The sequence below is a fragment of the Centropristis striata genome, chromosome 15, assembly GCF_030273125.1.
Source record: "Centropristis striata isolate RG_2023a ecotype Rhode Island chromosome 15, C.striata_1.0, whole genome shotgun sequence".
Classification (NCBI taxonomy): domain Eukaryota; kingdom Metazoa; phylum Chordata; class Actinopteri; order Perciformes; family Serranidae; genus Centropristis; species Centropristis striata.
In genome coordinates this window covers 24,357,050-24,369,719 of record NC_081531.1, presented here as the reverse complement: position 1 = coordinate 24,369,719, position 12,670 = coordinate 24,357,050, and the positions used below count along the sequence as shown (strand labels likewise).

The window sequence follows — 12,670 nt, the reverse complement described above, 5'->3', positions numbered from 1 at the left end:
CGGAACAAACTGGTTTTATTTGGTAGCATAAAAATAATTGATTTCATCAATGGAAATCAGTGCTTTAATTTATACATCCGTGACATATATAGCCTAATAAATGGTACATGGACTGTACTTACATAGTGCTTTTATCCAAATCGCTTTACACGACAGACTACGCTCATTCACCCGTTCACACACAAATTTGTACTGGTGGCAGAGGCTACCCTACAATGGTGCCACCTGCCACCATTGGGAATTCATTCACGACATGCTTCGACATGTAGGCTGCCATGGTCAGGGATCGAACCACTGACCTCCTGATGAGTGGGTGACCACTCTACCAACTGAGGCACAGCCTATGCAATATGCCATTGATATTATTATATATTGAGATTTATTAATATTGTAACATTGATATTTAAACGTATATTAAATTACTTACATTTAGTAAGAATTCTGTCCCGAAAGAGGTGTGTGTGGCAGAATTGTTTCTATTCGGGCAGAACCAGCGATGGAAGAGACATTGAGTTACCACTGGTGTCGGAGTTGGATAACAGCGGCGCGTTAAATTTAATGGCAGAATACAACATTTAATAGCCTCGGCTAGTAGCCTGTTAAAAGAATTTCATGCTTGCAGGATGTATTTATCTTTAATGATGTTTTAGTGATAAATGATATAGCCTGAAAAATATTTTGTATAATAGTTTGTCATCATTAAAAAACAAAACACATCAGAGTTTTATTCACTCCAGGCATTGATACAATCGTGTAATAACAATTGTCTGACTCATTCGGGGGGTGACTTCACGCTGGCTCAAATTTGCATAAACAAGCTCAGAATTCATAGTGTCGTTGTGGACAGACTTAATTGAATTAGCTTTCATTCAATTCTTTTAGTTTTTGTTTAAGTAAAAATCAGCAAATAGTTTATGTTATAGATTTTGCTTTGTGGACTACATTCAGAAACAATAATGGCACATGAAAATTGAAACAATAACCGAACAAAACTAAAAATATTTTAAAAAATACCTGAAATATATACACAATTCTTGTTAATGAAGACTATGGTTATATCTTACAACTCATTAGTCGTTTCTAGCTGTCCAGACTCCATTCCAGCGTGACTAGTTATTATTCAGATTTCCTTTATTGTCATTACAGAGTAACAAGTACTAGGACAACGAAGTTAGCCATCAACCCGTCCAAAACGTATACTTAAACACACATCCAATATGACAGAGGTGGACAGGACAGGGGGACAGGGAGACAGAGATGAAAGAAAAGAAATACAGCACAACGTGAGGAGAGGAAAGGAGGAAAAAACTATGAAAAAAACCTCAGCAACATAAGCACATACACAATACACTTCACAACTTCAACAAAGTTATAGTTTCTCCTTTGAGGGGATCCAGATGTACGGTCCAGAATGTCTTTCTATGACTTGTTTGCAGGTTTTATAAATATCCTCGAAGGTGTTTCCTTGAACCATGGCTGCAAAGCAAAAGGAACTCTTTATGTACTATGGAATTTGTATGGAACAGATACATCAAATTTAAATCATTACCGTCACGTATGTTTTCACTCATAATCACTATCTACTACTACAATCACATACAACAAAAAGACACATGCATTGCAGGATCATACCAGTAATAATACATTTTTAGGCATGCTGTAATCTTTAGAATATGTGAAGAATTACTATAAGGGAAAAATCCTGCCATGCTTTATATATCAAAACTGACATTCACACCAATGTTACTCCTATAATTGCAGGATTTAGCTTAAACATTTACTGGCAAGTCCAGTCTGCTAGTCTGCATGTGGCTTAAAAGAAAATCCCTGAAATATTCGTGATACTTTTTGCATCTGCATATGAGCACAATTTCTTCACTCTGTGGTTAGTAGGAATTAAGCATCCAGTTGGCCTTGTATGTTTCTACCCTCTATTTAACAGTGAAGGAAAAGCTAAATAGAAGATGTCATACCTGTGAAGGATTCACCAAACTCCTGCTCCATCTTCAGAGCCCGTTCAAAGGTCTTCTTGGCTTGTTCCTCTTTCAGGCTCTTATTCATGTCCCTGTACAACGACATCCCAAACACATTGATTTTTTATTTAACTTATAACACCTGTAACAAATCCTGCTGTTACCTTTTTTTTTAAAACCAAGGTCCTGTTTTCCATGCTACCTCTCTTGGTTTGCTTGGTTTCTCACTTCTCTCTTCTCTTGCAGGCCCATTGCAGGCCATGTAAGGACAGCACTAGTATCATACTACTGATTTCAGTTATGTGTATAATTTGCTTTTGTGAAACATATTTCTTTGGTAAATGGTAATTTGGTAATATTATAAATGGTAATTTGGAAATGTTATAATGAAGTTGTAAGAAAATCTAAGGATATTTTGTGTTAGTGTTTAATAATGTACATTATTTTAGAAGTTATAACTTCTCCGATAAAAAAATATTTTCATTCACTATCTGTTTGTACAACAATAATTTATGGGTTCTCACAGGAGGAGTTACAGACAAACAAATACAACTCTGATTCCACAGAAGACTAAATTAATTAAATTCATAATTCAGTGTATATTTGCAAAAATAACAACAACAAAGAAAAACCAGCTTGAACAATACATTTTTTAAAAGATCATTTCCCAACATTTTGGAATTGGGGTTGTAATAATTAACATTTATATCAGTTTACAACTTCATTATAAGAGCACTTTTACATGTTTATTTTCAAATTATACAATGGAGGCCTCAAAGTAAAGTCCAAATTCTAATAAGTTCTTCAGTAATATAACACAAATAGTAAACAGGCCAGTGGAAGATGGTTGTTTTATTAAAAGACAAAATAAATACTCACATTAATGAATCGATAGACTTTGGTTTCATGAAGATGGCGATGGGATTCAGTTGTGCCACTTGTAGTTGTTTGATGGCATTTGCAGACACATCCAGAATGCAGTATTGGCCCTGAAACAGAGGCATTAAATCATAAGAGAACAACTTAAAAACACACAGACTTAAATCTTGAAATTAATCTCATATGTTGTTAATCTACACCTTGTCCGCACCAGCATTAAGTAAGTAAGTAAGACCCAGAGAAAGATTTCAGATGTTTTATCTTTTCTTTATCGATATCACAGATGGATTTTGTTCATTTGTACAACGTGGACTGCTGAAAATGGAAAATGCCACATTTTTAATTTGTCAGCCTCTTAAAATGGCAGATCTTATGGTTTCCAACAAAGGAGACAGCCATCAAACTCAGTTCCCCAGGATCCCCCACAGTTTCACACCTATAGTCCTGGTCAGAATTATTGGCACCCATGGAATTTAAGAACATAATGTGGAACTTCTCCTGAAAAAATTAATCTAGTTAAACAGCTTTGGTCTTTAGGCCACTCATGGTTGATACATAAGAGCAAATGATAAAACAACGATTAAAGATAACAATATGAGGGGAAAAAATCAGAATAAGTCTTCGAAGGTTGTGGAGCTGTGGAAAAAACACCACGTAAAACTGGAAAAATCACTGCATAAACCTTTCAAGACCTGAAAGCCGACCTGGAACAATCTGTGGTTATGGTTTCGACACATACCATTTGCCGGATGCTAAACCAAGCAGGGCTTTATGGATGAAGGCCAAGTAAGACCCCATTGCTGAAGTAAAGGCATAAAAAGGAAAGACTGTACTTTGCCAAACAGTACCTGGACAAACCAAAATCCTTCTGGGAAAATGTTTTTGGCAATGCGCACCAGCAATTTGTTTACAGACAGCTAAAAGGAGCTTATGAGGAAAAGAACATTCTACCAAAAGTTAAGCATGGTGGAGGATCCATATTGTGGGGCTGCTTTGCTAAATCTGGTTCTGGAGGCCTTATCTGTATCACAGGAATCATGAAATCTGAGGATTACCAAGGGTTTTAGAGCGAAGTGTACTACCCAGTGTAAGAGAACTACGTTTGAGTCAATGATCATTGATTCTCTAACTAGATAAAGAAGGAATGGTTGGAAAGGAAAAAAATGGACTGTTTTAAACTGACCAGCATTGAGTCCTGATCTCCTTCCCAATTAAATCTATGGGTTGAGCTGAAATCTGCCATTGGGGAAAGGAATCCTGCAAACATTCAAGAGCTTGAACAAATAGCAAAGGAAGAGTGGGAGAAGACTGAGAAGTGAAAGAAGCTTATAGATGGCTACAAGAAACGTTTGGAGGCAGTCGTTGCTGCCAAAGGGTGCGCAACCAGATATTAAGGAGGGGTGCCTTTTGTAACATGTAAGTTAAAAAAAATGTATTTCCTAAATTACTTTGGTCATTCAATTGAAAATTACTGGTGATATAAATTTGGTACATTTCCATTTATTTCTGAAGATATTGTACAAGTTATGCAAAAAATTAAAGGTTGCCAATAATGACCAGGACTGAATGTATGAGAACCTCAGCCCCAACTTTCGGCACAACACACAACACTCGCTGGCACAACAGGCAGTCTCCAGGTTCTAAATACCCAAGACTCCCAGTACAGTGTTTACTCTCTGTCTCTGTCTTCCTCTGAGGACTTGCCTCTGAGAACATGGCATGTAGCCACACAGGCCCACCCTTCCCATCTTTGAACTTCTACCTGGACTGCTCTTGTGATTTCTATACATGTGGCCAACTCGGACAGTAGCTACACAGAAGCCTACCTTAAGATGATGATTACGATTAGTTAACACACAGCTACCTGTAACAAGTTAGCCCAAGAGACCACGACACAATGTCTTGTCAAGTAACTTTAAAGGTGCCACAGGAGCCAACCGAGTGAGTTTGCACCAAGCGTCTAAACCTGTAAGACAACAGTGACCAGTTTTTAACTGGCCCCAGTAAAGGACTGGAACCAACAGAGAATTAATTTTCCAACGTTTGCCTTCTTTCCTCCACCAAAGGATTCCAATCCTCCTTCTTTCATGGACTTGGTGGTATGTAATTGGTCATAGCGTTAACCTAGTTACAGGCGCAAAGCCAAGTACAAGATTTGAGCTGTAATTAATGATGTGGTCTTAGGTGTGTCATTGATTTTGTTGGGACATCTGTGTAGTTTATTGGTAGTAGATTCTGCCACACCACTAAATTCAATGTTAGTTTTGCTTTGCACAGACACAGGATCTCGCCAACTAACCATTCTCTTTCTAACCTGGCACCACTAGATCACGTACAATATAATCTGAATTGGCTTTTCCAACACAGGCATACACACACACACACACACACACACATATTCACACCTGTCAATACTCTGCTTAGGTTAAATATTGTGTGTGTTGTTTTACTTTGCTTTTCATGTAAATAAATGCTTCTTGGAATACACGTGCTGTCCATTTAATGATGTTCATGAATGAGAAGAATTCAAAATTTCTTCAACCTGCACTAAATATTGATATGGTAACATGGTTATAATTAGTTAAAAGTTAATTATTAATCAGGGTTCCACATCGATAGTTAAGTCATTTTAAGAGACTGATTTAGTTAAATTGGTTATCTTTTATAGAGTGGTGCCCCATCCAGAGTTGACTTAGAGTAAATCAAGTCATATTATTTTATGTAATTAATAATTATTTTTGATAATTATTTATGAATTCCAATAGCCATCTTGACACACTGTGAGACCCACATAATTGGTGCTCCGGTTTTAGGCATAGTAAACCCCAACACATATCACAGACCAACCAGGTTGATAAATGTGAACTGTGCAATATTCTGGCATTACACTACAAGAACAGAACTTTACATTTAAACAGACAGATTTTTGCTTTCATATGGTACAGCTAATAATCATCTTTATAACAGGTAAAGAGTCTTACCCTTTCAGCCACATATTTCACAGACTGGACACTTGTTCCATATAGATGATCATTGTACTCTCCCGCCTCAATGAACTTGTGCTCTTGGATGTCCTTCTCCATTTGATCCCTGGACATCACAAAGTGGTAGTCTTGCCCGTTCAACTCATAGTCCCTCTTTGGCCGAGTGGTATCTTTGGTACAAGGAGGACAGAAAGTATTCTATAACTTAAAAACTATTATGCCTGATTATTAATTCTACTGCTTTTCTTGGTAAGATTTGCCATGTGTATGTGTATTTGCCTGATTGGATAAAGTTATGCATTGACCTTAAGTGCTTAAGGTGATAGCCTTGGTCCGGGATAGGACCTAATGAAAGCAGGTCCTGATACCTTGCACAAGCATCGAAACCCTGTCAATCATATTGCCTAAATGCTATACAAGGATGTCTTGCCAAGAAAATGAGTGGGATTAATAATAACGCACCATCACCATAAATACACCAATAGAAACTTGATACATTTCATTTGAACTCTCACTGAAAGATCTATAAAACACCTACCAATGCTCTTAGACCACTGCCTTCGTTTAAGTGAAGTCCGTTTGTTAATTAGGACGTACTTACTATCAAGCAGGGGAGAATGTCTACCGTATCTAGCTCACAAGCCGTTGGCTGAGCGCCACTGTGTTGGAGTTCTCCCCAAGGAACAGAGAGTCGCCTCCTCATAACTGCAAGAAGGTCTCTGACTATTGTCTGTGCCTTTACCACGACCAGCAGCTCAGAGTACTCCGCCTTCTTGGAGTCTCTGGGTGGTGTCCTGGACGGGGTACCACCTGGGGACTCTGTAGTTCTCTGGGAGACTTCAATGCTCAAATAGATGGTGTAACCTGGAGGGGAATTATTGGGAGGAATGGTCTGCCTGATCTGAATCTGAGTGGTGTATAGTTATTGGACTTCTGTACTAGTCACAGATTGACCCTTGCAGAAGGCAAGGGTCTGAAAACTGTTGGGCTGTCATGGTTGACACGTCTTTTCAGTGTCGTGTGGAGATCTAGGACACTGCCTGTATAGCGGTAGACCAGGGTGATGGTTCACATTTTGAAAACGGTGGACCGGAGGGTGCACTGCAGTTTCCGTGGAATCACAACGCTCAGCCTCCCCGGGGAAAGTTTACTCTGGGGTGCTAAATGATATTGAAGAATTGTAGAAAAAAGGCTCCAACCGATTGTCAAACCTCCAACTCAGGAGAAACAATGCTGCTTCCATCCTAGCTGTGGAACAGTGGACCATCTTTTTACCCTTGCAAAACTGCTGGAGGGGTTATGGGTATTTTTTTGGACTTAGAGAAGGCTTGGGACCGTGTCCCTCTGGGAGCCCTGTGTGGGGTATTGGGGAATAGGGGGTACCAGGCTTGGTCCTATGAGCTATCCAGTCCCTATACAACCAAACTGAGACCGGTGACCGTATACTCAGCACACGTCAAACACGTTTCTAGTGGGTGTTGGTCTCCGTCGGGCTGTCCCTTGTCTCCAATTTTGTTTGTGATACTCACAGACTCAAGATCTCAAGGTGCTTCCGGAAGGAGGAAGGGTTTCGGTTTGGTGAACTTTGAATTGCATCTCTGCTTTTTGCAGATGATGTGGTTCTGTCAGGCAATGGGGGCCACTGTGAGTCTGTCATCGGGTCACCATCCACAGACTAATGGTCAAGCTGAACGTGCCAACCAGTTTTTGGCACAGACACTCCAATTCATGGCTAAGAAGGACCCTTCTACGTGGAGCTCCCTGGGTTGAGTATGCCAACAACTCCCTTACCTGTTCTGCCACTGGCTATTCTCCCTTTGAGATGTCCCTGGGCTACAAACCTCCCCTGTTTCCAGCCCTGGAGGAACCAATTGCTGTGCCCTCAGTCCAAGCCCACCTAAGGAGGTGTCAAAGAGTCTGGAAACAGTCGTGGGCTTCCCTGCCCCGCTTTTTGACCAGAACCAGCGCGCTGCACCTCTGTATCACCCAGGTCAGAGAGTCTAGTTAGCCTTCAAGGACATTCCCATACAGGTCACCTCAAAGAAACTCATCCCTTGTTTTATTTGACCTTGTAAAATTAATAATTATTATTATTATTATTATTATTATTATTAATAATAATAATAATAATAATAAACTTGTCATTAACCCCTCTGCTGTCCGCCCTCAAGATCCATCCTGCATTCCGCTTCTCCCAGATCAAACCACTGGCTTCGTTTTCATTATCAGATTATTAGACCATGTTAACTTCCTGCAGGTCTAGTTGTTTTTTTATTGTCCAGAATTTATTGCCTTCTTGAGGGCCTTAACATGCTCAAAACCTCCTGAACTTTGAACACCAATCAGATGTGATGAAAAATGTTATTTTTTTTAGGTGTAGCTAATGGGCATTGCAAAATGGTTCTTTTGTTTCCCCCTAACAGTTTTCAAAGTCGAAGCCCCCATCTTTACCATTCAGGTAGAATAATTAAATTTTAAATTTACTATGCAATTTTTGTGCTATGGTACCAAACTCCTCCTTGAGACTTAACCCGATAGACCTAAAATGTGGTTGTTTTCATCTTAAGCTTTTGTAAAGCACTTTGAGTTGCATTTATATGTATGAAAAGCGCTATATAAATAAAGTTTGATTGATTGATTAAGACACTTTAATTGACTTTAAAACATTTTTGTTGTAGTTGTAACTTAAGCATACATTGTCCAATCTGTCCAAAATGTCTCATGCCCAGTAAAATTCCAGACTTGAATGCATCTACATCTCAATATTGTCACATAGTCATAGTGTCCCCAACTGGAAACATAAAGTAACAGTTTTATACACTTCTGCTAGCTTGTTGACCAACTCCACTTCAAATGTGGTCAGAAATTTCTCAAGATGTTGATAATGCTTTGTTTGGAAGATTGCGAGTAATTCATTGAACTGCAACACTCTTGACAAATTTGGATTATTCGCCATGAAACAGGAAGCTGTTGTGTCTGCCTGGAATTTCTCATGCTTGATAAGTGTCCAGGCCTGAACAATCCTATCAGCCAAATAATAATAGCCAAATAATTTATCTTGCCTTGAGCCTATGGATATGTCTAGTGTTGGGATCTTGCCACATATGGTCTTTGGTTCATTTGTGGATTTGAACTGGCTTGAATGAAAATAAAGCAGCATTTCTCATTAGCCTCTCAAAATGGTGTCTGGGGACAATTTTGGCTCTCTGGCTAGGAAACAGCCGGAAAGTCTACTCCCCATGATGCCTGGCGTTTTTAACCTCAGGAAGACCTCTGATACCACATGGCGTCTCCTGTTTATAAGCCCAAGACACAACTTCCTCCTCTTCTTCTCCACCAGTCCTCAAGGAAACTGCACCTCTTGCAAATCCTTCTCCTCCGAGAAGGACACAAAGGCTGAGCCCCCCCCCCCCTTCCTCGTGCACCTCAGGTTTGAGGCCTCCTGCAGAGATCTCCCTCCAGAGAAAGGCCTATTCTTCTCCAGACTTTCCTTTGCCTCAAAGTTGGATTGGTGAACAATAAGTTCCAACAGAGGCCAACAGAGACCATGACAGAAAGCCTCTCCACTGTTTTAAACGAACAGGAGCGAACGAAAAACTTAAATTGCGAGATGGATTTGGAAGAAAGCCTGCAACCAAACCTCCTTCCAGTGCCTTTCTTCATAATCCTTCCCATTTATGTACTAGTATCTTCCGGGCTTTAGATAAGCTAGCAACCAGCAAAGACTAAGCACAAGATTTACTTAAGTATCACTGACTCTCACAACCTTACACTGTAAATAATCTTAGATCAGATTTTTTTAGCTCTCTATACTATACTATATTGTGTGTTTTGTTTGCTTTACTTTGTTTGTTTAGAATAATTTTTGGAATAAACATGCTGTCCATTGAATGTTGTATACTATGAGTGACATGTATGTCCTCTATGAAAAGTATTCCAAATTCCTTCAACCACTACTTAATATAAATATGGTAATTTAATTATAATTTTTAAGTTATTTATTAATCAGTGTTCCAAATTGATAGTTTATTAACTTTATGAGACTGGTTTAGTTGAATTGGCTATCTTTTCTCTGTTTTACAGAGTGGTGCCCAAACTTGAGGTGATTTGAGGGCGGAGGGGGGCTGGTGGATCCAGGCCTCTGTGTTCCCTCCTGATGCCAGTGGAGAAGAAGGTGTTGGTGCCTTGCAGGCAGAGGAGAAAGAGAGAGAGAGGTCTGTGTGTCTGACTCTTTACGGTAGACCCCTGTGGTGTCAAAGGTCTCACCAATTAGGTGATCTGTAGGGGTCATAAACGCCAGGCATCATGGGAGGAGAGATCTCTGGAGGACCCAGAGAACCAAAATGTAGGTGAGATGCCATTTTGAGAGATGGAGTGGAAATGCTACTGCATTTAATCCACATCAGTTCAAATCAACAAATGAGCCAATGTTCAAATGTGGCAAGATCCCAAAAAAAACAAATATATAGGTGCATACTATTTGATCATATTCTATCCATTGTCTCTATGTTTTTTTTTAATTGTATGGATATGCACTTGTAAGTGTCAGTACCTGTGTGCATGTGGCTCAATATTTAATATTTTATTAATATTCTTCATTTTATTATATTTAAAGTATTATTATATCTAAATTCCCTCCTAATCTGCAGATTACTTTGTGCAGATGTGTCAGTGCATATAGGTTAATATGTAAGATGATAATCCCCCACAGCGCTAATGTAAACAGTATGCATTAAAAGTTAAGAAAGAAAGGTAATTTTATATTTCTTTGTTTCTTTCTTTGTTTCTTTCTTTCTTTCTTTCTTTCAGAACATTGGTCAGTAAACTTAAGTTCAATTCTTGGCAACTTCACTTTAGACAGCTGAAATTATGATCACATTATCCGTCTTCAAAGGAATACAATATAAATTAATTTGAAGAATGTTTTATATTTTTGAGGTGTGGATCCCTTCTTCCATTTTATCCTACAAATGTCACACACTAGTATTTTCAACATTATTTAGGCACTCTTTATAGTTTTGTTATGTTATTCTTAACCTAAAGCATTTACTACTCTCATTTATTTCCTCACATAGTCACAGTGTGAATCATTGGTGATATCTCTGTGTCCAGCATGGTGCCCAGAGAGCTGCAGAAACCACAGAAAGCAACTTTATTGTGCTGGACATCAGTGTCTGTTGGTGTGGTGTGTTGTGAAGGACCTTCTCCCCTTCTTTGAGGAAGAGCTGCCCAGATGTCTTCCACTGTGACGGCACCAGCAGCAGCATGGGGGAGGTCAGCAGGTCAAGCTGCTCACCATGACGGAGAACCTGACTTTACATTTTGTACTCTTAAATATTGGACACCTTCTTGTGTTTTATGTCCCTTTAAGAGTTAACTTTTTATAATATATGATATAATATGACAACGCAGACAAAACATTTTGCATTCATGCTCAACTCTTTTTCCAAAGGATAGAGTCTATTTAGAGTCTCTAGTCTATTTTCAGTAAAGTGAGAATACAATCAGGAATGGGTGCTTTTCATAATGTGTTTTTGTGTAATGCAAAAAATGATAAAAATTACACCAGGAACAAATTTAAGTCAAATTTGGCATTCCTGAAAACATCAGTGGTTACATATTTACAAGTTGTTGATGTTTTTTTGAGTCCAGTTCTGTCTTTTCATGTTGAGCATCAGAGGTCCACCCTGTCTGGGTCACCTACAGAGGACAACTTTACAGACAATTAAAAATGTAAGTAACATATGTGTTGCAATGACAAGCTTAATTTTCATTTTCACAATATCAACTACTTTCAATATAGTCTATAAGTACATGTTATGCTGTTTTGCACTTCCTCCTGAAATACAGGCGTAAAGTTATGTGTCAACTAAAGTCGATCACAATCAGTCATTTTCTGGAATGTTTTAATCTTAAAATGTCTGCTTTAATTAATATTATAAGAAAAAATGTTGGGTTGGACAAGTATTTTCCAGTCTGTGAGCCCTAATAACCAACTTTTTTTTCTGAACCATGCTGAAATGTGATATTTTTAAATGACACAGACATTATTGTAATTACACACAGTTCAACACTATAAATGGTGACCGAGTCTAGCGTTAACTGTTATGGTCTAATAATTTCTTTCTTCATACACTCCCATTAGCATTGAAGGCAGCATTAGCTGGCTAATAATGTAAGTTAACAAACTACTGTGAGAGCTAATAATTGCAAATAAATAAATTAAAACAAACCCACTCACCAAACAAACTGTAGCATGAGCTTCTTGTGTGGCAGAGGTACAGTTCACCACAAAGCAAGTGGTGCTATTTTGTTTGTTCTTTGCATGTAAAACTCTCCGACAGCCGAAGGGTAAAGTTTGCAGTGAATTAGCTGCTGGGCTGCAGTGCTAGCAGCTACAGACAGCTAGTGTCTAGTGATGGACCGCTCCGTCACCTGTCACTCAAAGTGGGGACACCATTAATCATGCAGAATTTCAAAACTTAAACGAGTGAGATATTTAAAAAAATTCACCCCCCTCAGAGTTGTCATAGAGGTTCTCACACCTCTTGTATATGCAAATCGTCACCTGGAGGTTCAGGGGTCAGATATTCAGGGGTGGGGATTCTTTGTTGGAGAACAAAAAAAGACTCTATTTTGTGGAGCAACCAATCCCGAAAAGGGAACTCTTTGTTGAGCTGACGATGCCCTCCAAAAGAACCTACAACAAACAGGTAACGAGTTATGAAAGGGACCATGGCAAAGTGAAAGGGGCGGGGCAAAGTGACAACAATTGAATAGGAAGTCTCTGCAAAGTACAATGACACCTCACACAAGAGTCTATAGGCACTTTCA

The 12,670-nt window shown here is 38.9% G+C and overlaps 1 protein-coding gene across 1 annotated transcript in view; it reads right to left on the bottom strand.

The window, feature by feature from the left end:
- Nucleotides 1-428: 428 nt before the first annotated feature.
- The window catches only part of LOC131986260 (disks large homolog 2-like), a 39,778-nt gene continuing 27,536 nt past the window's right edge, over nt 429-12,670 (bottom strand). The window contains exons 9-12 of the mRNA XM_059351118.1: nt 5,834-6,006; nt 2,853-2,962; nt 1,974-2,065; nt 429-1,476 (exon numbers count right to left, since the gene is read on the bottom strand). Of these exons, the coding sequence (XP_059207101.1) occupies nt 1,370-1,476; nt 1,974-2,065; nt 2,853-2,962; nt 5,834-6,006 (482 nt within the window). The 3' untranslated portion in view covers nt 429-1,369. The remainder of the gene's footprint in view (nt 1,477-1,973; nt 2,066-2,852; nt 2,963-5,833; nt 6,007-12,670) is intronic.